General features: G+C 41.3%; 1 protein-coding gene across 1 annotated transcript in view; it reads left to right on the top strand.

Annotated features, from left to right (window-relative positions):
• The window catches only part of atp8b1 (ATPase phospholipid transporting 8B1), a gene marked incomplete at both ends in the record, with an annotated part of 29,733 nt that extends 8,474 nt beyond the window's left edge, over window positions 1-21,259 (top strand). Inside the window, 21 exons of the mRNA XM_080743180.1 lie at window positions 3,358-3,516; window positions 3,977-4,065; window positions 4,296-4,486; window positions 5,296-5,380; window positions 5,761-5,884; window positions 6,021-6,064; window positions 6,296-6,452; window positions 6,589-6,777; window positions 7,851-7,963; window positions 8,273-8,437; window positions 8,569-8,680; window positions 9,484-9,559; window positions 10,290-10,416; window positions 11,886-12,014; window positions 12,878-13,034; window positions 13,788-14,011; window positions 14,651-14,734; window positions 16,167-16,412; window positions 17,466-17,604; window positions 19,103-19,233; window positions 21,023-21,259. Of these exons, the coding sequence (XP_080599306.1) occupies window positions 3,358-3,516; window positions 3,977-4,065; window positions 4,296-4,486; window positions 5,296-5,380; window positions 5,761-5,884; window positions 6,021-6,064; window positions 6,296-6,452; window positions 6,589-6,777; window positions 7,851-7,963; window positions 8,273-8,437; window positions 8,569-8,680; window positions 9,484-9,559; window positions 10,290-10,416; window positions 11,886-12,014; window positions 12,878-13,034; window positions 13,788-14,011; window positions 14,651-14,734; window positions 16,167-16,412; window positions 17,466-17,604; window positions 19,103-19,233; window positions 21,023-21,259 (2,978 nt within the window). The remainder of the gene's footprint in view (window positions 1-3,357; window positions 3,517-3,976; window positions 4,066-4,295; window positions 4,487-5,295; window positions 5,381-5,760; window positions 5,885-6,020; window positions 6,065-6,295; window positions 6,453-6,588; window positions 6,778-7,850; window positions 7,964-8,272; window positions 8,438-8,568; window positions 8,681-9,483; window positions 9,560-10,289; window positions 10,417-11,885; window positions 12,015-12,877; window positions 13,035-13,787; window positions 14,012-14,650; window positions 14,735-16,166; window positions 16,413-17,465; window positions 17,605-19,102; window positions 19,234-21,022) is intronic.
• Between the last annotated feature and the right edge of the window lie 2,733 nt (window positions 21,260-23,992).

The raw sequence follows: 23,992 nt of genomic DNA on the forward strand, positions 1-23,992 counted from the left end.
ATTTATGGACACAGCTCCTACGGATGTTGCCTTAAAATCATGCAAATTGGTACACAGTATGTCTACACTCATGTCATCAACATGGATTTGTCCCATTTAGCGCCACCTTCTGGCTGATTTTTAAAAACATATTTTTGGACACTGCTCCTACAGATTTTGCCCTAAAATCACGCACATCGGTACACAGTATGTCTACACTCATGTCATCAACATGGATCTGTCACTCTGTCCCATATAGCGCCACCATCAGGCCGATTTTTTCAAACACATTTTTGGACACTGTTCCTACACATTTTGCCATAAAATCACGCTGCGACCTGGCGTTCGCTTATCTCCCGATTAGGGAGTCTTACTGTTAATATATGCTGCAGGACAGTGGTTCTCAAAGTGTGGGCCAGGAACCTTCAGGGTTCCTTGAGGAGGTGTGCAACAGGTCTGTACTCAGAGTACATACCTGTTACTGAGTTACTGTATACCCTTATGGAGTCATGGGGGTCCTTGAAATGAAAAGGTTTGAGAACCACTGCTGTAGGATACCAGTGCTTTAGAGGTTGATAAATATCAATTGATGAACATCAGGGCTGATATATCTTCATGCAGGTCGGAGGGTTTGGATTAACCCATTTAGGGCCTAGAATTATTGAATGCTTTAACCAGTGAAAAATAGCAGATATACAAGCTCACAGCGCGCGCTGCGAGCTTGTAGATCTGCTATTTTTGAAAAAGACGTGAAAATGTGTGCAAATCTTTGAATACGTGTATTTTCAAAGCGATCTTTTGTAACTCAAATTTTGCTTCTGGGTGGTTCCTGGAACTAGATATGAGAGATTGAGATTGAGATGGGTGTCCATGGCCAAATAAATATAATTTGGGGGGTCCTTCATATTGAGAACCACTGACATAGTAGTCTCTCAAGAACAGACTAACTGAGCTCCAGTTAAGTGAAAAGGACCTTTTCTTTGACGATAGCTGGCCATATTGCTGACATAGAAACATAGTTTTTTTTTTTTAAACCTTAGAAGGATTCAAAAGACACTTATAGAATCGGGTCAAAATTCTAATTTTCACGATTTTTCAAAAATAGCAGATAGATAGATAGATACCTTTATTATCCCAAGGGGGAAATTAAGTAAATGTAATTAGATCTACAAGCTCGCAGCGCGGCACTCGGTGCAGCGCTGTGAGCTTGTATATCTGCTATTTTTCAATAGTTAAAGCACAAAATAATGATACACAATAATGTGTACCCGTTCTAAATGGGTTTTAATGTGGCTGAATCACCTTGGGCTAAAAGGATAACACAATAAAGCAGTGGCGGCTTGTGGATCTTTGCCCAGGTACTGCTACACCAAAAACTAAGCCAACAATAACATATACTATCACACTAGTTTATTTTGATAGGCCCTGCCCTAGGCTAGTAGTCCTTCCAGAATAATGTATTTATTTATATAATATTTACCTTGTTGATTTGATCATTTAATTATAGAATATATATTTTTAAATATTTATTCAAGGAAGATCTTGGTATGGGAGAGGTTGTGCACTTCACTAACGCCTTCTATTGACAGGCCCGCGCCTGCAATAAAGTCTTGAGGATGTGACCGTTTCATGTGAGTTCCAGAGGGAGGGGGTGGGAACTGAAAAGGCCCTGTCACCCTAGGTTTGGCCCTTTGTCCTATGGGGACCACCAGGAGGTTGTCATCGCCATAACTGAGGGAACTGGAGGGGGCATAGTGGTGTAGGAGGTCAGAGAGGCAGCGAAAGTGGAGAACATAACAAGTATAGTCAACACATTAAAAGAATGTAGTACAGTACAAGTACAACGAAAAAGTCAACAAGTCAGTCGACTTCATTACACAAGTCGACTCCCACCAGAGAAAGTTGAAAGTCGAAGTTGGGAAAAAAAATACTTTCTATGCGAGGCGTTGTGAGCATGTAGATCGGCTATTTTCACAATTTCTGCCTCTATATATTTGACAGTTTGGACAATGTTTAAATTGCCATTTTAGAGGTATTAAAAAGTCTTAAATTGGCACTTTAGAAATGTGAAGATACCCTCTATACACTTAAACTTTATGTTGGTTTATTTACAGTTGAGTGAGAAAACAATGTTTCACATTAAGTTAATCATCTGGGGACCCCCCCAAAATAATTTGGGGATCGTGTGTGATGTGATGACGTCATCAAACGGTAAAGTCGACTTCAACTCAACTTTTTACTGAGCCGAGTCGACTTGCAAAAATCACAAGTCGTTAATGCCCTACTTTGGATCTGTGCTAATTTGCACCTTAAACTTTACACCAGCTGGGTGCTCCGGTGACTCACCTAAGAAAGAATGCAATAAATAAGGCTATAGTCCCTCACTTCCTGCTTCTGCCCGGGTTCAAGTTCACCCAGAGGCGCTTTATTGCTTGTGTCATCCCCCCAGTTCTCTCCCGCCTTTCCTGTCTGTCTGTTGACGGTCATATCCATTACATCCATTACGCCACGTTTGCAGGTAGTCCATTTCATTGTATGGTCTTTTGAAAGCGCATGTGTTTAACGAATGAAAACAAGGGCAGTCTCATCCCATTATGAGTCACCTTTCAACTTGTTGGAACTTTCAACTAAGTGGAATGTCTTTAAATAGAACAAATACTGACTGAAACATTCCATGCTGTAGTCATTCTGGTATAAGTAATACACCGTGATACACCGAACCGGTATATCATGATACTAGACACATCCGTGTTTGTGATGTCAACCGTGCGGCAACGTTTTAGGATGAATCTATGATATAAAAATAGTGTGTGGACAAAACTCACAATCAGAGCTGTAATTCTATACACAGCCAAGTTAAATTGTGTGATGCATATTAGTTTTCATTTATGTATCTATATTATAGTGAGTAGTTCTACAACAATGGGAAAGCTGAGGAAGGCTATTGTGCTGAAGCGTGTACATTGCACTCTATGTGAAAATTCATCCACACTTTCAGTTATTAAAATGTTTATATTAAGGTCATTATAACTGCGTTACAACTACATGCACTTATATGGCATAACACGTTTCTTAGTCGGGTCTATAATGCATTATAATCACATTTATAATGCATTATAATGAATCGTAATGCATTATAATGGTCTTATGATGCTTCATGGCACTTGTTAGAAGTATATACTTGGCACATGCTATTATTATTTATTTATATTAACAAATACGAAATTAATATTTCAGTGAGTCTGATTAACCCCTTTTTATACTTTCTTCGTCTTTTTTGTTGTTGTCTTTTTTTTTATCAATTACATGATGTAACACCCCTACTCCTGCCCAGTGCTCCCATGTAACACTGTGACTGTCCTCTCCTCATTGCTGTAGGTCTGATCGAGTGTGAAGAGCCCAACAACCGTCTGGATAAGTTCATTGGCACCATGCGCTGGAGGAAGGAGCGCTACCCTCTGGATCTGGACCACATGCTGCTCCGAGGCTGCAAGATCAGGAACACAGACGAATGCCGTGGATTGGTCATCTTTGCAGGTTAGTTCAGATTCATTTATTATATAATATATTATATATTATTTACCAGTAAGACTCCTTTACGGTAAATAGTTCGGAATTCGCACAGGACAGAATTCATTTGAAAGTGTGATTCAAGTTGCGGCTGGTTAGTTACGCTGGACAAAATGTGGACAACATATTTTCCCAAATATGGATATGACTGACATCTGACATCATAGATCTTATAGACCACACAAGACTCACACTCTATGTCCATATATGGGCATTCCAAGCTATGGGCTTAATATTGATGACATCAGGGATCTCCATATATGGGCATACAAGGGACAAGGACGGAAAGTGATGTCACAATATGATGTCACAACAATGTGATGTCATAGGTCAGCTATAGACATTGAGGTTGACGTTACTGACGAGATGTGTGTTTCATAATATGTGCAACTTATTTTCTTCTCATTTTTCTTGTGACGTTATCTAGGCGCCGACACTAAAATCATGAGAAACGGAGGGAAGACCAGGTTCAAGAGGACGAAAATTGATGAATTGATGAACTACATGGTGTACACGGTAAGCTCACCTATAAACAAAAGCATGCGTATATGCTGTATTTAAACAATTTGCCCGTGGTGTTCAATATAGCGATCTTTCATAATGCATGACATAAAATGACAGTATAACATAGCAATTTATGAGTTTATAATATACTGACGTGACGTGACATACAGTAAGTAGCATCATAATACAATAGCATAATGATAATGTTATATTAATGTATATACGTGTGTCCTCTCCTGTAGATCTTTGTTCTGTTGATCTTGGTGGCCGCTGGCCTGGCCATTGGCCATACATTCTGGTATGAGGAGATAGGATCCAAAGCCTGGTATCTGTTTGACGGGAAGGACCAGGCCGCCTCCTACAGAGGATTCCTTAGTTTCTGGGGCTATATCATTGTCCTGAACACCATGGTGCCTATATCACTATACGTCAGGTGATTGAAACTAATATCATTACTGTAATAATTGTTTTTAACAATATTATTTTGTATACTATTATTATTATTATTATTTGCTTCTTATTAGCTCATCTGGTGCCGATCCCGAACTAGTTCGGCTTTATTTCAATCCAATACAATCTTTTTTTTATTAATTCACTTACCCCGAGCTGCTTGTAGAGTCGTGGGTGGTCCTGGCTCGCTAGCCGCTAGCCAGCTAGCCGTTCTACTCTGTCCGACGTTATATTCCATTAAAAATGGGTTAAAATACATTTTTGAGCTCCCCAATGTTCACCCGATGTTCGGCGCCGCTTCCGATGAGTACACGAGTGTGCCGATCCCGAAGTAGTTCGGCTTTATTTAATTAAATGAATAAAATGATAAGAGGCCTTCTGAAGCCTGGCTTGATTTTTGTAGCTACTAGCCGAAAGCTAACAACGTCCCGGCCGGCCGTAATTTGCGAACGCAATCGCCAATCTCCGCCTAATCCAATGGAAGACCGCATCTTTAAAGGCTTATATCTATTTTTTGTGTTTTAGGAAAGCGGCGCGAGGTTTATTTACGGCGAAATCGCCCAAAAATGATCTTTTAGATGACAAAATGGGAATAGCCATTCTCTTAGCATCTTCATCCGGGACATTTCCATGCCGTGCATCAACGTGAGCACGTCAGGTCCTGGAAGCTGAAGTCCTGGAAGCTAAAGCGCTCGCCTATGAGAGATGCGCTGGCATTCTTTGGCCCCTAGAGGGCGCTGGCACGCAAAGAGTTAATAACATAAATGATTTGTGTCCTGTGTGTTTTTTTAGTGTTGAGGTCATTCGACTGGGGCAGAGTAAGTTCATCAACTGGGACCTCCAGATGTATTACTCAGAGAAAGACATGCCAGCCAAGGTATGTAATGTTTAATTCTACATTTACACTTCAGTCATTTAGCTGGTGTTCTTTTCCAGTAACGTAATTAAACGTTATTAAAACGAGGCAAACGCCGAACATGATTCAACCACAACAGGTCTTCATCAGGGTGAGAAAATGAAGACCTTTTGTGGCCGAAACATGTTGGCGTTTGCCTTGCTTGTGATAAAGACAAAGGCTTTTTTCTTCCTTTCACTATTGAGTGCCCGGATCCTCTGCTTTTGCATGTTTTATCCCATTTGATCTAGCAGCGCCTCGGATACTTTTAACTACTTTTAACTCGTACTTGTTTCTCCTCCTGTGAGCACCTGGTTGTGTTGTTTTTCTCTGCTAAATGAATGATTGTTTAAACCCTGAAGGCTCGGACCACCACACTGAATGAGCAGCTGGGGCAGATCGAGTACATCTTCTCAGACAAGACGGGGACCCTCACACAGAACATCATGGCCTTCAAAAAGTGCACCATCGCGGGACGTACCTTTGGTTAGAACATGCTTTCACAGTTATGCTGATGCTAATGAATTATTTTCCAAATTCATTCAGTTGTGTCTACTGAAATTATGTGGAATGTTACAATGTTTGTTAGACTTTTCTCACTCCAGGTTTGTTTTCCCTACAGGTGATCCTACAACTGCAGAAGGAGTGTCCCTGGACAGAGGAAGGGTAAAAGCTCATATTATTTATCATCTGTGCTTTAAAACACAGAGACAGATCCATTAGTCCACAAAGAATTACCTGTACCTATACAACATTATGTGTATATGCTGTATTTATCCAATTTCCCCTTGGTGGTCATTATAGCAGCATCATAATATAGTAGCATAATAAATCGGTCTTCTTAATTAGTCTGGTTGCAATTAATGTCATTAATGTCATTTTATTTCTTCCTGCTAGCTAGTGGACTTCAGCTGGAACGACTTGGCTGACAAGAAGTTCGAGTTCAAGGACCATTCCCTTGTCGCCTGCATCCGATCCAAGAAGGATAAAGATGCCCTGGAGTTCTTCAAACTGCTCTCGCTCTGTCACACGGTGATGGTGGAACAGAAAGAGGGTGAGGAAACATGTTCAAGAAAATAATAACTTTTATTGTCACTCGCCATTTGTGATCATTTGTTGGATTTCCCTCAAATTTGGACATAAATATAAGGACCATTATTGACCTTTGTTTGATGATGTCACATACACAGATGAGTTGGTGTACCAGGCTGCATCTCCAGATGAGGGCGCTCTTGTCACTGCGGCCAGGAACTTTGGCTTTGTCTTCTTGTCGCGTACCCAGGACACCATCACCATCAGAGAGCTGGGCGTGGAGCAGACCTATGAGATGTTGGCCCTCCTCGACTTCAACTCCGACCGCAAACGCATGTCCATAATCTGTGAGTTGGCTTGCTCATATAGACGCCTAACTCAGTGGTTCTCAACCTTTTCAGGCTGTGACCCCCAAATTAATCATATTTTAACTGGGGACCTCCCCACCCTGACGAGTACTAAGAGTTGAGACATTATATTTTGTATAAGACAATTATATTGTGAAAATAGCAGATCTACATGCTCACAACGCCTCGCGAGGCATTGTGAGCATGTAGATCGGCTATTTTCACAATTTCTGCCTCTAATATTTGACAATTTGGCCAATGTTTAATTTGTCATTTTAGAGGTATTAAAACGTCCTTAAATTGTCATTTAGAAATGTGCAGATACCCTCTATAGGCTTAAACTTTATGTTAGTTTATTTACTGTTGAGAGAGAAAACAATGCTGCACACTTAAGTTAATCGTCTGGGGACCCCCCAAAATAATTTGGGGATCCCCCCTGGGGGTCCCGACCCACAGGTTGAGAACCACCGGCCTAAAGCTGTTTGCACACTGCTGCGTTTTTCGGGCCGAATATCGGAGTGAATTTTCGGAGCGCGCAAATAAAAAATCAACCTCACGTTATGTCAGTCACGTTTGCACACTGCTGCCCGTTTCGCGCACCACTCGGTCCCTTGCTCTCTCTATCTCTCTCTCTCTCCTTGCCCTGAAAAACGCATTTCGCAACGAAAAACGCAGCAGTGTGCAAAGACCTTTACTGATGGACAAGCACAGACTCATTCATATTTGTTTACAACTGCAGTAACAACAACAATAAAACTAAGAGAATTCAAACTCGAATTTGTCTAAAACTGCAACAAAAGAAATACTTTCTTAGAGCTGTGCCTTGATTTCCTAATGAAAATCAAATCAAAGTTTACAAACAGGCCCACGTAGTCTGATGTACACGCAGATCATTAACATGGCGTTGTCTCCCAGGAACGTTGTACGGTAATGTCCCCTTTGGGCTCATTAGTGAGGACGCCAATTAAAATGTCCTATTAAAAATGTGAGGAAGAGTTGGATTGTTTTAGATTTCTGTCATACAACTCATCTTTCTGTTCTGTGTATGTTTTCTCTCTGCTCCTCTTCCTCAGTGCGGTTCCCTGATGGTCGTATACGTCTCTACTGTAAAGGAGCTGATACAGTCATTTATGAGCGTCTCTCCCCCGAGTCCAAGTACAGAGAGGTGTCACAGACTGCCTTGGATGTGCGTTGGTTGGTTCAAAGTTAGCGGGTTGTTGACAGATCCTGCTATTTTCTGTCTTCAATCTGTTAACTGATTGATTTTGAATAGACATTGTATTGTCTATTTTTCACATAATACGTTTATGCTTTGTAAAACTAAATTGGTCCAGTTTCTTCTGATCTAGCAGATTTTTTTTTACATATCTTCATAAACTTTTTTTTTCTTTTTCAATTATTTACTGTACTTATGCCTGATTTTAAAACCTTGTTGAATATGTTATTTTGTTGTAATAAGAACATTGCATTTCTTTTGTTTCTTTTTTTGGTTCAGATCTTTGCCAACGAGACGTTGCGGACACTGTGTCTCTGCTACAAGGACATCAGCCAGCAGGAGTTTGAAGCCTGGTCCAAGAAACATAAGGCTGCCGCCGTCTCAATGAGCGACCGAGACGCTGCGCTGGACCGGGTATATGAACAGATCGAGAGCAACCTGATGGTGAGTACATGATTATGTAAGCTGGATCATGGTGTGTGTATTAGAAAATAGCTGAAATGTCAAATGCCAGGGATTTCCAGACCTAAATTCATATGAATTCATATATTTATGCAATACTCCATCATATCCAGCTGATTGGAGCCACTGCCATTGAGGATAAACTCCAGGACGGAGTTCCAGAGACGATCGCCACGTTGGCCAAAGCCCACATCAAGATCTGGGTCCTGACTGGAGACAAGAAAGGTATGGTCCCTTCTTTTTAACTGGCTGATAAATACCGGTAGATTAAAAAAACAAAACACTGGTAGAAGTTTAAAGATTATGATACGCAAGTAACATTGCAGTATTAATGGAGTGTTGTTCTTGTACGTACAGTTGGTATAGAGCGGTTTTCATGCATGAAGGAGTTGTAATCTGATGTTGTAAGAATCCTAATATGTGCAAAACTGTTACTTTTCAGGGGGGAATAAAAGCTAAGATAGGCAATCTATATCTAATATCTAGATCTAATAGAGTATTGTATGTTTTGAGCTTTGAGCTTGTAGATCTGCTACTTTTGTGTAACACTGTAGTATGACATAAGTTGATTAATTTACTACAAAAAACATAAAAGGTTTACATTTCATTTGTTATCTGTTACCAAGTTGCTTTCATTTTGTCACATGCACAGAATTTGCCTTAGTGAGACTGGTGCATTCTAATGAAAAGGCAGGCGGAGCGCACAGCAACAATAACGTAGCCTGCTGATATGCCGGCCTTCGGTTGGGTAACCTCTTACAATGTGTTAAAGCCTCCACAATAATTAATTCATCACACAACCACAGCCTTTTTTAATCACAAAGACAATGAGGAAATGGCATTTGATTGACGTAGCCGCTTTTGCTTCTTCAAAGGTTGATACTGATACATGACGTGAGCTTGTAGATTGCCTATTTATAGTAGGATGAATCAGGATCTTAATTGTTAGTTTATTCGTTTTTTTACAGGATTTTACTTTATGTGTGTTAGCGCAAGCAGAATCTGATAAATTGTGTATTTTGTTTCAGAAACGGCTGAGAACATAGGCTACTCCTGTGAGCTACTGACAGATGACATGCAGATACACTACGGAGAGGACGTCAAGTAAGTTTAAGTGCAAATACATACCCCTTCCGATGTCCGAACTTTTCTTCGGAAAGGGAGGTGATGTACAGTAACTACAAGTTGACATCATGCCAAGTATTGGTGGGCAAAACAGTTCATTTCAGTGAACGACCGATTTCGTTCACGTTCACGACAACAATCTGTTCGAATGATTCGTTCACCATTCAGTAGAGCAAAAAACTCTATCGCGGGAACGCTTTTATTGCGTTGTGCGTACAGTCCGACCAGTATGTACTATTGACCTCTAGTCTGTCTGTTTAGTGTGCTTCCTCAGGGAGGGGGATACTAGGTTTTCACATAGGTGGCGGGTGCTCATCAAAACACAAGAGATGGCTGCATTGATTGATTGAATACTTTATTAGCAGTTTGCAGAGACAAGTACAGGGAAGTACAGTACTATTCAAGGTCTGCTAAAAGGACTTTTCCATGAAAGCCTATGGCTTGTTTCCATTGGTGTCCTGTGTACTCAATTCATCGAAAATCTCCTCTGAATGTAAAAGTTTCTGGGTTTTCTTTAAAACCATTTGATAGTAGTAATGTATTAGTATTAATGTTGTCAGGGCATAGTAGAAAGATATTAACCCACAACTATTTTTCTACCCTGCCTGATTCTTATACAATTTTAAACAATTCTTTGTCATTTGTATGTGAATGCCTTGGAAGTGAATGGTGTGTAATCTTCAGTGAATGCTCCTCTGTGTGTCTCCAGTGAGAAGTTGACGCTCAGACAGGCCAACAGGAGAAATGAAGTTCCCTCCTTTGGCAGGAAGAAAGAACCTCCACAAAAGTTCTTCACGCAGGGAAAGAACGCCCTCATCATCACTGGAGGATGGCTGGTGAGTTCCATTGAATTGAAAAGTAAAAGTTCCTTTAAAGGTGATTTTATAAGAATAGTTTTTTGTCATATCAACATTTGACTTCAAATTCGACACACACATGGCAGACAACCTGAGCGCCGAGTCGGTTGGTTAGGTGGACGTCCAGAACCACCAGAAAAGGCTAAGGACAGATGGATATCGAGATTTCCATACATGGGCATAAAAGGGATACAGGTGTACAGAGATCTCCATATATGGCCACAAAAGGGACACGGACGGACAGTTAAAACGGGTGTTATGACAACGGGTATAATGGGTGGGGAATGCAGGTCTAGTATAAATACTAGTGACGGCTACGGCAGATGACAACGGAAATGATCAGCGCTCGATAGATAAACCTGCTGCCATCGCAGCCGTCTGTACTACGCCAGAAGCTCCCTTTCCACGTAGCGTCTACAACGTCTGCTGCATAGACACGTCGCCATAGGAACTAAAGAGTTCAGTAACAGGGGTGTCGCAGGCGGTTATTTTCTTAACGATTTTGACTGCTACGGCGATTACGTCATAGCAGCTGTAGTCCCGCCTCGCGTTGCGGTTGTAGAAACGGGCAGCATAAACTGCTTAATGTTAGAATGACGGGTGTTCATTTTAAACATGGCCAAAGTTTCAAATAATAAGGGAAAGTAATTTATGTAATGTGAGCCTCAAAGAGATGGGAGCTAATATGGATCGTTTCAAACAGAGGCTGAAATAAAGGACTGCATAAAGAGCCAGTATAAGATAAATAATTAGGTTTTTAAACTACTCTATTGGATTGCCTGGGTTGCTGGAAATAAGTATAATATGCCCTCTTTAATCATCACATGGCTGGTTTGTTGAATGAAAATGTTATGATTCAATTGCTCTATTCAATGGAGTAATCAATGGATTGCTTCTTTCATTGTCCTTGGTAGGCAGGCAGGTCACTTAGGTCACAGATTTCTGCTACTGTAGCTCTCTCTAGTGGCTGACATTATGAATTTCCCAGTCAATCCATGTGGGTTTGCATTTTACCCAGATATTGCTCAGTTATGGTAATAGAATGGAAACATGAACTTAGATTGTTAGCTTACCGGTATATTGTCCTGTGACAGTAATGTTTGATTTATTCAGAAAATAATGATCATATTATATATTATGCATAATGAAAAACACAATTTCTAAAAGAAAGTTAGATTATGTAAATGCATGTAGTATTCATGGAGTCCTACATAAAGTACAGTACTAACACTTCAACTTTCCTACTGTCTGTCTTTCTTATAATGTCTCCCTCTCAGCTTTCCTGCTGTCTGTCTTTCCTATACTCTCTCTCCCTCTCTCTCTCTCAGCTTTACTACTGTCTCAATAGACAAAATTCTGTTTATGGAGGGCACTGTCCTCACTTTGTCTATTCTTGGCCCGGGAAATGAGTACACCCAATCAGCTCTGATCGTTTTCTCTTTCGTCAGAACGAGATCCTGTACGAGAAGAAGAAGAAGCGTCGTCGCCTGCGCCTGCGTCGCTTGGGGAAGAGGCCGCCTCATTCTGGACCGCCAGACGGACAGCCCATCGACGAATGGGAGAAGGAGATGAGACAGGTGTGTTGAACGTTAACCTCACACATGATGGGGCCAGTGATGGAAGAAGTCAATACTGTAATGATCGGCATCAAAATATACTTTAAGCCAGGGGTCTTCAACAGGGTGTCCGGGACCCCTAGGGGATCCTCAGAGTTACTACAGGGGGTCATCCAAATCTTTGTGTGATAGAAACCTTTTTCTCTTTTTTTATATTAACCCATTTAGGCCTAACCTATAGTTGGGCCTAAATCTGAATTTAGCCTACAAAAACAAATATGTTGCAACATACTGTACATGTACTGTAAGGCCCTCCCATACACTAAAATGTGTACCCGGCCTGAATGGAAATCCTAGCGTCCATATTCTTAGAACTTTAGCCAAAAATAGCAGATCTACAAGCTCACAACGCCTTGTAAGCTTGTAGATCTGCTATTTTTGGCAAAGACGTTTGGCGTAGAGGGGAAAAAGAGCACACTAAGTACAGAGTGAAATGTCAAGTTAAGTATTGACGGCTCAAGTGGTTATATACGTATCTGAAAACACAAAATGACATGAATCCAAAATACAATGATGATTGTGCTGTCCAACAATTAAACTATATGGAATCTATGAAAATGTTGTGGGGGTCCCTGCTTCATCTCTCTCTCGACTAAGGGGTCCTTGGCCTGAAAACGTTGAAGACCCCTGCTTTAAGCACCAAAAGTAAAAGTACTCAGTGGCCCCTTTTCCACCCAAAGAACTTTGGTTCTAGAACGGCTTCCCTTCTAGATTCTTTGGAACCGTGCTACTTTCACGGAACTGGTGCCCATTTTCTGGTTCCAGTTCCGAACCAAACCTTTAGGGTTATGAACAATAACAATGTTCTCTCTCCTCTTGGCCAGGTGGATTTTGTGGACATGGCGTGCGAGTGTGAGGCGGTGATCTGCTGCCGCGTGACGCCCAAACAGAAAGCCAACGTGGTCAGTCTGGTGAAGAAGTACAAGAAGGCCGTCACGCTGTCTATTGGAGACGGAGCAAACGATGTCAACATGATCAAGAGTAATTAATCATAATAATAATTGTAATGATGATGACGGTGTCTTTTCTTCCCCCCCCCCCCCCCACACACAACTAGGGCTGCAACTATAAATTAATCTTTGCATCTCTGCAATTCTATCCATTAATTAGATCGAGCCAGAAGAAGCAAATCAATTATTTTTATACTTTGTTAAAATAGCCGATCTACAAGATCACAACCCGTCACATTGTGATGTTTTGTCAGCTAATTTAAATTCATTATTTTCTTCACAAAATTGGGAATGATTATGAATCGATTCTTTTGTTAATTTACTTTAGAGGTCTTCAACAGGGGGTCCGGGATCCCTAGGGGGTCCTCAGAGGACTACAGGGGGGCCGCCAAATCCTTGTGTGATAGGATAATTGTTTTAAATCAACAACTTGAAACCTCGCATCCCTATACTCTGAGAAGAGAGTGCTGCAGGGCGTTGAGAGCTTGTAGATCGGCTATTTTTTGGCAAATAGGTTTGGTATAGAGGTAAAAAAAATAGCAGACCAAGTACAGAGTGAAATGTCAAGTTTACTAAGTATCGACGATTTAAGATTTTAAGTGGTTAAGTGTCAAACAAGTCTATGAATCTATCTTTGAAATCAATGAGAATCTCCATCACACATTTCTCTCAGCTAAGGGGTCCTTGGCCTGAAAACATTGAAGACCCCTGTTTTAAACAAATAATTCAAATAATCAGTTAAATAGATTAGTGTTATTAACTGCTACCACCCTAACCTCAACAGCTGCGGACATTGGCGTGGGCATCAGCGGTCAGGAGGGCATGCAGGCTGTAATGAGCAGCGACTACGCCTTCGCCCAGTTCCGCTTCCTGCAGCGCCTCCTGCTGGTGCACGGCCGCTGGTCCTACATCAGGATGTGCAAGTTCCTGCGCTTCTTCTTCTTCAAGAACTTTGCCTTCACCCTGGCCCACTTCTGGTACTCCTTCTTCAACGGATTCTCCGCCCAGGTGAGCGGCCACGCCAGCGTGCTGCACGTCATGCTGTTTAGATTCTGTATACAATAATGCTTAAGGCAATTTTATACTTCATATAAATAAATATTGGAGTCCTCACACTGGAAAGTGATTCACTTCCAGTCAGAGCTGACAGAGAACATGTCACTTTTCCAGTGTTTTCCAATTCTTTTTACCTGTTACTGATCAGTTTGTCCTGCACCTTTTTGTGTGTTTGTTTTTTACTAGTAGATGTGCAAGGTCTTTTTTCTTTTCTTATATACTTCTATTAAACGCTTTACAAAAATGTAATGCATTTTGGCTGAAAAAGTTCAAATACATCATTGATTTTAGAACAACAAAACAAAACATTTGATACTTATTGTCCTCGGTATTGTTTAAATAATACTGTATATACTGTATTGTATTAATGCTGTCTACAGAGGTTGTGCAATTGTGCAATCAACACTCATTCTTTGACAGTAGTTGACATAAATCTTGTATATAATCCACGATGATCTGGTGTGACCAGCTCTCTGTTTGCTCTTGAAAATTGTAGACCGACTGTTGGCAAAAAAAAAGAATATTAAAAGAATCACCTCATACCAATTTTCCATAATTAAACTCTTTCTGTGTTCTCTTTCCCACCCCTAGGTGGCGTATGAAGACTGGTTCATCACACTGTACAATGTGTGCTACAGCAGCTTACCTGTTCTACTGGTTGGACTGCTGGATCAGGTTAGAATAACACATTCATCTTCAATGGTGTAAAGTGCATTTACTCAAGTACTGTTCTTAAAGGAGTAGTTCACCCCCAAAATGACTTTTTTTCTATTGATTAGTCACGCCATGGAGACTAGAGTTCAATAATATTTGTTGGTTTTTGTCACGTTCCTAAGACAAAAATGTGATAACAATACATTTACCCCCATTCGTTCCGGATGCTGACCCGTTTCGAAATGGGTCACCATCCGGAATCAATGGGGGTACATTTACTCGAATCAATTTTTTGTCTTAGGAATGTGACAAAAACCAAAAAATATTATTGAACTCTAGTCTCCATGGCGTGAAAAAAAGTCATTTTGGGGGTGAACTACTCCTTTAACTCATTGAATGCCATTTCAAGATGGCCCCCAAGTACCAGACTGCCACTATCCTAGATTTCTAGTGCACGGATCAATTTTTAGTGCACGGATCGTGCACGCCCATGCACCATATATGCATCATATGTGTAGTACTTTTTAACAGCTTTCAAACAAAAAAATCCGCTTGGAAATCCGTTCAGGCATTCATGAGTTACAAGCCTTCAAAGTCAGACAAAACAGCCGTTTTTGACATTTTGAAAGATGTGTTTGTTTGTTATGGGGCTACACATGCAATTTCACAATTGCGATCATGCCTAATACATTTGAGGCATTTTTAGATTTTTTTTTTATAAAAAGCCATTTTGAAAAAAAAAAAAAAAAAAAAAAAAATTTTTTCAAAATGGCTTCCAACTCGGGAAACTCGGGCTCTGGCAGCCTGGGACTACTGTAATAACTCGGGAAACTCGGGCCTTGGCAGTCAATGAGTTAAGTACAATTTTGATCTATTTTTACTTTACTGGAGTATGTCCAATTATCAATACTTCTACTCTCAGAATCTCAGAGGCAAATATTGTACTTTTACTCCACTACAGTTATTTGAAAACTTAAGTTTGGTTTATTTCAATGACTAGGGCTGTCACGATTATTACATTTTACATGCCGATTAATTGTCAGTCAAATAATTGGGATTAACTATTTAATCGTGTTTTTGTCGTTGACAATTACATTTCTGTTTGGCTTTTAGGCTTTGAAGTTTCACACGGCACATACGACACATAACCTAAATAAACAAAGAAATTACATATTTGGCAACTTTATACTTTAAAAAGAACATTGATAGTGGAAATAGACGATCTACAAGTACAAGCTCACAACGCGATGTGAGCATTTAGATCTGCTATTTACACTTTTTTTTTTAAATGTATGAACATTTTTCAATATGGAAATGACTACGACAAAATAATTGCGATTATGTCAAATAATTTGATTAGACGATTATGTAAAAATTGTGACAGGCCTACTTATGACTTAAACCCACTTTCAATAATCATGTAAATCCTCCTCCTCTCCCCTCTCTCAAACAGGACGTGAATGACAAACTGAGTCTGAAGTTCCCCAAGCTGTATCTACCGGGCCAGGAGGGGTCGCTGTTTAACTACAGGAACTTCTTCATCAGCCTGTTCCATGGCATCTACACCTCCCTCATCATCTTCTTCATCCCGTACGGAGCCTTCCTCCAGACCATGGGACAGGACGGAGAGGCTCCGTCAGACTACCAGTCCTTAGCCGTGGTCACCGCGTCCTCGCTCATCATCACTGTCAACCTGCAGGTGTGACATTCATATTGATCCTGGAGTACAACTGTTAAATACATTATTGCTTACTTACTAATATACTTGATAATCTAGAACCGGTTAATAGTGCTACTACTATTACGACTAATACAGATCTGACACTGCTACTTCTAATGATGCGTTCACAGTGGCGTCAATTCAGAAAAAGCTAAGGTATGGCAACATGACGAAGGCGCACGTGCAAGACACCAGTCATGTTGCCATACCTTATAGCAACATGTATGATACATTTATTTTAAGAAGTACATTCTATTTTTCCCCTCGTTTCTACGGTTTCTTGGGCTGGATATGGCAGCCTGGAACGGTTGTTCAAGTGCAGCTAAACTTGGCATGTAATGAATTGCACCTGTGCAACTGACCTGCGGAACCTGGGAATATACAATTTTGTCAAGATGGGGAGAATATAATTATAATACCTTGTTAAAGTGACCTTATTGTAAAATGTTGCATTTGTAGTTATTCTACTGTGATTTAACAACATGATAACCAGAACAGATAGACAAAGAGACATTCATGGATTGTGATTACATACAAAGTGAATGCAAGGACGAGATGACTCGCAACCGGGGCGGTGCGAACGACGTGGACGGTCACTTCGGTATCTTCGCCCCAGTTGGAAAAATAAAAAATGAAGCGACCTTCGCTTCCCCCCAACTCCACCCATCGCGTCCTGACAGCCAATCAGCGTTGATGTTGTCTGGAGACAGGGGGAAAAAGAATTCCGGGTGTTTCACCTTGATTCTGACGTGACATCATTTTTTCAAACATTGACCAGCGTGACCAAAGTGAAGCGATTTGAAGCGACTAGAAACAAATATATCTCTAATACTACTACTACTACTACTTCCACTAATACTACTACTAATGCTGCTGCTAGTGCAATTATTACTACTACTACTATTACTATACATGGTGCTACTACTTGACTACTACTACCATGGCTATTACAACAGTATTATACCACTACAAGTGCTTCTGCTACTACTATTATTACTATCACTACTAAAGATAATAACTTTCTCTCCTCAGATCTCTCTTGACACCTCCTACTGGACGTTCGTGAACTGTTTTGCAGTGCTGGGCAGTATAGCCATCTACTTTGGCATCATGTTTGACATCCACAGTGCAGGGATCCATGTCATCTTCCCCACCGCCTTCACCTTCACAGGTTGGTTATTAAAAGAACCAGAACTTCTGTAGTCTGGGTAGCTCAGTCGATGGAGCTTGCGCTCGGTGTTGAAGGGTTCTGGGTTTGACCCTGGGCACTGCCAACTCAGCCTAAGTCAGGGTTCCCCAATATGCGGCCCGCGGGGGGCTACTGTCTGGCCCACACCAACCCCAGTAATAATTATGGTATAAGAGCAGCAACAACACTAGTATATCGTCGTTGTCGGGTGGAAATCTCCAAATTTGTACGTTCTTTCGCAAATCATACAAGGCCGTCGCACAAAAGTAGTGAAAACAGCAGATCTACAAGCACACAACGCCTCGCACCGCGAGGCGTTGTGTGCTTGTAGATCGGCTGTTTTCATTAGTTTAAATAATTTTTAAAATGATAAATGCAAAACGAATGGTTTTGGACATACAAGATTTTCACCTGACAATGACGATATCTGAACTGTCGCTGGAGTAGCGGGAACGCCGCCGTCGCCCCCTGCAATGTTGTGGCCCTCCGCTTGGTACCCTGACATAATTCGGCCCTTGGAGAAAACTAAGTCATAAGAATGAGTTGCCACTGCCCCTTTGGGGATGAATTTCTTAATGCTCTATACCAAGGCTTCTCAAACCTTTTTAGGCCGTGACCCACAAAATAAGCATATTTGAACTGGGGACCCCCACCCTGACAAGCACTTGGAATTGTAGGTATTACATTTAATGTGACTCGGTTCCGCAGATAAATATTGTGAAAATAGCAGATCTACATGCTCACAACGCCTCGCGACGCGAGGCGTTGTGAGCATGTAGTTCGGCTATTTTCACAATGTTCGCCTCTTGCTTACTTATATATATATATATTTGACAGTTTGCCCAGTCCTGTCGAATATTCGACTATTCGAATACTTTGAGGTTGAATAATTAGAATACTAAAAATCACTATTCGTGAATGCCCTAATGGACACCCTCGTTGCTCGGCTGATACAGACACGATGCCACTCTGACTGTATGCCACTCCCTTATTTACTTATTTAAACTACTGAAGCCTCTGACAAGCTGAAAGCGCCAGACACTTGCATCATCAAACTCACCCATTCTAGAGGCTGTAGCCCACACTGGAGGCGTGGTGTGAGTGTGTCAAAACCTGTTGACGAGTCTTTCAGAGCTCTGTTCTATTTTGGGGCTTCGATGCATGGCACATACAATCCAAAAGAAAAACGAGTTGGAGCAATGCAGAAATGTTCTAGAAAGTCCGCTGGCCTACTGGTCCAGGCGCATACCACTTAGGCATTGCCACATAGGCATGGATGCCTGGCGGTGGCGCCGTCTCGATTCCTGATCCGGACGACCGTTACCGCTTGTCACTCCCATTTCCTGTCAGTCTACTGTCCTATCAATAAAGGCTTAAAAGCCCAAAAACAAATCTTAAAAAAAAAAAAAAAAGTCCCTTTGACATGCATGACATTCATCAGTGACGCTCATATAAATACTTTTCATGTTGTGTTTTCCAGGGGCAGCATCCAACGCCCTCCGACAGCCGTACCTGTGGCTGACCATCATACTGACCGTAGGGATCAGCCTGCTGCCTGTCATCTGTATCCAGTTCTTACATAAAGCCATCTGGCCTTCTGTCGGAGACAAGGTATGACCGTGTTTCAAGTAATACGATACAACTGTATTATTCTATTGCAGTGATTCTCAACCCTTTTCATTTCAAGGACCGCTGGTTTGATCATACGATTTCTATCTATTGATTTAGTTACATTTGAACTCTGTCAGAGACAGAGTCTGCAAGTCTCCATTAGTTTCTCAACTATCAATGATTTAGCTTCACAATGAATAAAAACAAAAAAATAACCACAGTGGATCTATTGGAACACAGGTACACAAGTACCCGTATTGGACATACACTAGGCAATTTAAGCTGCCCGTTCTACACGCGAGGCGGAACTACGGCTGCTATGACGTAATCGCCGTAGCAGTCAAACTTGTTAAGCAAACACCCGTCGACGACGGGGTCCCACCCCTTTTACTGAACTCTTTGGTTCGCATAGCGATGCGTCTACGCAGCAGACGCTGTAGACCATACATAGGCAACTGGCGGCCCGGGGGCCACATGCGGCCCCCACCTTCGCTTAATGTGGCCCGCAGGTTAATACCAGAATACTGATATCTATGTTATTGATTTCAGCTGTTACAATTCCAAACATGACCTGCTTTAATTCCGTCAGCTTAACTCATTGAGTGCCTATCCCGAATTAGTTCGGGATATATGATCGTATCACAGGGTGCCTATCCCGAACAAGTTCGGGATATAAAAAAAAAAAAAAAATTTTTTGAAAAAAATTTTTTTGAATTTTTTTTTTTTTTTTTTGGACCTCATCAAATCTGGTGAACATGATTTCAATCGCGATTTTGCATGTTCCACCCCCATACAACCCCATCTAACATACAGGGCAGCCATTTTTGTTTACATTACATGTAAAACATAAGGGCGATTATCTCAAGAATGCCTGAACGGATTTCCAATCGGATTTTTTTGTTTGAAAGCTGTGAACAAACTGCACAAATCCACTCTGGATTGCATTGGATTTTTCAGAGCTCATTCTTCTCTGTTTTTTTCCCATGCATGAGGTGTGCAAGGTTTAATCATGGCTAAGTTGACGAAAATAAGGCTTCTAAAATGCTTGGTAGCCAATAGCTAACTTCAAGCTAACTTCATCCTCTTCCTGTACATGCAGTCATGCACAAAGGAAAGTGTTCAGGCAAGTCATGGCTGCAGGGCTTCTGCATATACCAGCATATCTCTATGGGATTTTCTCTGGCCACTGGGCGCCCTCTAGTGGTGAAAGGGGTGGCACTAAATGAGTTAATGACTAGTAGTATTATTATTTTTATTTTTTTAAGTATTTTTATTTGTATTCAAGTTCATGAAGTTAACATGAGAATATAACTATAATGCGTTTGAAATTAAATCAAAATGTTACATTTCAGGATTCCAATAAAAAAATAATTCAGGATTCCAATTCAAAAGAAACAAAAATAGCCGATCTACAAGCTCAAAACGCATTGCAGCGCGATGCGTTTTGAGCTTGTAGATCTGCTATTTTTGCTTCTTTTGTAGTTTTGTATGAGATACTAGAATGAAATAGGACACAGCAATATGCAATGTGGCCCTCTGGAGTGAAGGTGGAAATATAGTGGCCCTCGCCATCATCAAAGTTGCCCACCCCTGCTGTAGACGCTACGTGGAAAGGGAGCTTCTGGCGTTGTAGAGACGGCTTCGACGGCGGCAGGTTTATCTATCGAGCGCTGATCATTTCCGGTTACCGCCGTCATTTGCCGTAGCCGTCCAAAGCTTAAATCGCCAAATGTTTCCACCCGAAAGCGACGATATGTAATCATTATCTTTACCTCACCCGCTCGGCCAGGTCCAGCGGAACAGGAAGAAGTACGAGATGGAAGAGGAGAAGAAGAAGCCTGCAGACGTGCCCGGGTTCCAGCGAGGCAGGCGCTCCCGGCGCTCAGCCTACGCCTTCTCCCACTCGCGAGGCTACGCCGACCTCATCGCGTCCGGGCGCAGCATCCGCCGAAAGCCAACGGCACGGCCCGGGCTGCCGCAGGACAACATCGCAGAGAACCCCCAGAGAGACGCAGAGAACATCTGACCAGGGGTTGTGGGGCGGCCGCAGGTCTGAGGAACGGAGAAACGCTGGATCATTGGATCATTTCTGAACGATAACGGTCAAAGCTACTTAAGGAGGTTCATAGCAATCATTTTGTAAATACAGGAGGTTGACCTATGCATTGGAGCGCTTGCGTTTTAGCTTTGGGTTTTGTGTGTGAGTTGGGTGGATCGTTGAACTCAAGGGTGCTACGGGGGTCCCCAATGGGAGAAACATGAGGATTTGAGTTGGTTCTCGCTTGCCAGTGTTTTCTCTGTTGGGTCTACAACCCTTGTAAATATAGGCCGTAGACATTAATGGTGTCTCTTACACAGGGTGCACTGGAAGGCGAAATCCGCAGGTGTTTAATCTTTTTTCACAGGCATTTTAATTCAAGTCCTCCTTAAGTAGGTTGAACTGGTGGTTCTGCTCCGGCCTCCGGGGGTCGCGTGGCCTCATAGACTCTATGCACAGACTCTTTTAAAATGCAAAACAACGCTCACCGAAGACAAAACTCCCATCACTGGGGCTTGATGTCATGCAACACGTTGTTGTGTGACATAACAATGTTGTTAAACTCAGGGTTTTTTAATTAAAAGCCTTATTTGTACTCTTGGTACCATAGGTTGACAGGGGTTACTGTACGTACATAGTTCTGACGGTAAAAGGAACTAGTAAAAGGAACTAATGGGTTGGATGGAACTGGAGTCAACGTTTAAAGGGATACTTTGATGTATGGGGTTTTAGCCTATTCTCTAAGCACTTGTAACAGTAGAGAGAACATGAGAGGAGATAAATGTATCACTTTGAAAACATGTCATACATAATGCTTAATTGCTGGCATGAAAGTAAAGCATAATGGCATAGAAGCATAGTTTATTTTTATTAGTTACAATAACCGTTAAAGTTTCAGTCCGTTTCATACCTTTGCTTAACAGAATTTAGATCATCTTAAAGATGTGAAATAATTAGTTTTTTGTTGTTACTATTACACAGTGGTGCAAGAGTTGGATAAACTGGCTAAAACGAGCAACATCAAGGTATCCCTTACTCCTTTTTAAATATGAATGTGGTTTGTTGTATGCAAGCGAAGATGGATGTTATAAGTACATTTAATTTAATATTATTGTGAATAGTCATTGGTTTTGTCTCTACTGCCTTAAGCTTTCTGTCCAAAGTGTACTTACAGATGGGTGTCGCAATCATTACTTTTTTGAGGGGATTTCACCTTTCAACAGCCTTAGTGTTGTTGTCATACCTGCCTTCAGTGCTGGATCTTACTATGAAATGTTCCTATACCTCACTTGTTCTTTTGGTGGTGATGATGCGGTCACCTCTGTAAAGTCATTGATATGTTTGGTCTTGAGAAAGCACATATCTTTAGGTTTCCGGTGTATCAATGTTTTCAAGCTGGATCATTTTATGGCAAAATGCGACCAAGCCTCTTTTGGAAGGTAAAACGTTGTTATAACGGCAGTACGTATATTAACATGTGGGGAAAGTGTTAATATATTATAATGAATCTCCTAAATCACAACACAGGCTAAAGGGGAAAGTTTACCCAGAATACAAAAAAGCTTAAAGCTCCCCCCCAAAAAAATTACAATTGAAAACCTCAACAGCAATGTGTCTTTCAGGAATTTGACATGGTTACTTAGGTGCCAGGCTGGTGAGGCTGCCAGCCATTTATCTCTGTGCAGTGCACCAATACGTATGGGATGGCTTGCTTCTGCACAGAGGTAGACAGTCGATGGGTGTATTTCAGTAGTAAATGGCTCTCAGAGAAACTGCTGTCAGTGACATCTAATCATACAGAAGCTGTCTGGATGGATAGATGGCACTCAAAATAAATGCACTATTTTGTGTTAACTGCCCCTTTTATTGGACCATAATGGTGGTCTGGCATGTTAGCACATTTACAAGGAGTCATCCTGTACCATAAAAGGATCTTCAACAGGGGGTCCGGGCCCCCTAGGGGGTCCTCCGAGTTACTCCAAATCTTCCAATCCTTTTTGTATTAACAACTTGAACCCTAGTGTCCATATTCTGAGAACTGTAGCCAAGCTGCGAGGCGTTGTGAGCTTGTAGATCAGCTATTTTCGGCAAGAGGTTTGGTGTAGAGGGGGGAAAGAGCAGGCTAAGTACAGAGTAAAAGGTCAAGTTTTTTAGGTAATGACAGCTCCAGTGGTTAAATATCTGAAAACACAAATTGACATGAATCCAAAATACACTGATGATTGTGCTGTCAAACAATGAAACCACTGTATATGGACTCAATGTACAGGTTGTGGGGGTCCCTGCTTCATCTCTCTCTCAGCTAAGGGGTCCTTGGCCTGAAAACATTGAAGACCCCTGATATAGAGCATAGCAGTGGTGACTGGTTCCACTCAAAAAAGCATATTCATTTTTCCCATAGAGATTTCCAAAAAATATTTATATCAATTATTTTCTAGAAAGTCTAGAATCAAGCCATCCAGCCACCTTTTATGGTCATGATGCACCAGGAGCCTGGATGGCTTAATTCTAGGCTTAAAGTAATTAATATAAATATTTTTGGAAATCTATCTTTTTTTGAACCACAAAATACTCTCCACTGCTATCCCCTATATGTGTTTCCAACGCATACTGTGGTGTTTTTGATTTTCGGGGAAGCCACCGGTTTCTGTTCATTTCTAAAACTTACTGAGGCTTGCAAATCCTATCCTATGCTATCATTGCTTGGGTACTTTTTGTTGT

This window comes from Nannobrachium achirus (genome assembly GCF_963921795.1).
Source record: "Nannobrachium achirus genome assembly, chromosome: 15".
NCBI lineage: Eukaryota > Metazoa > Chordata > Actinopteri > Myctophiformes > Myctophidae > Nannobrachium > Nannobrachium achirus.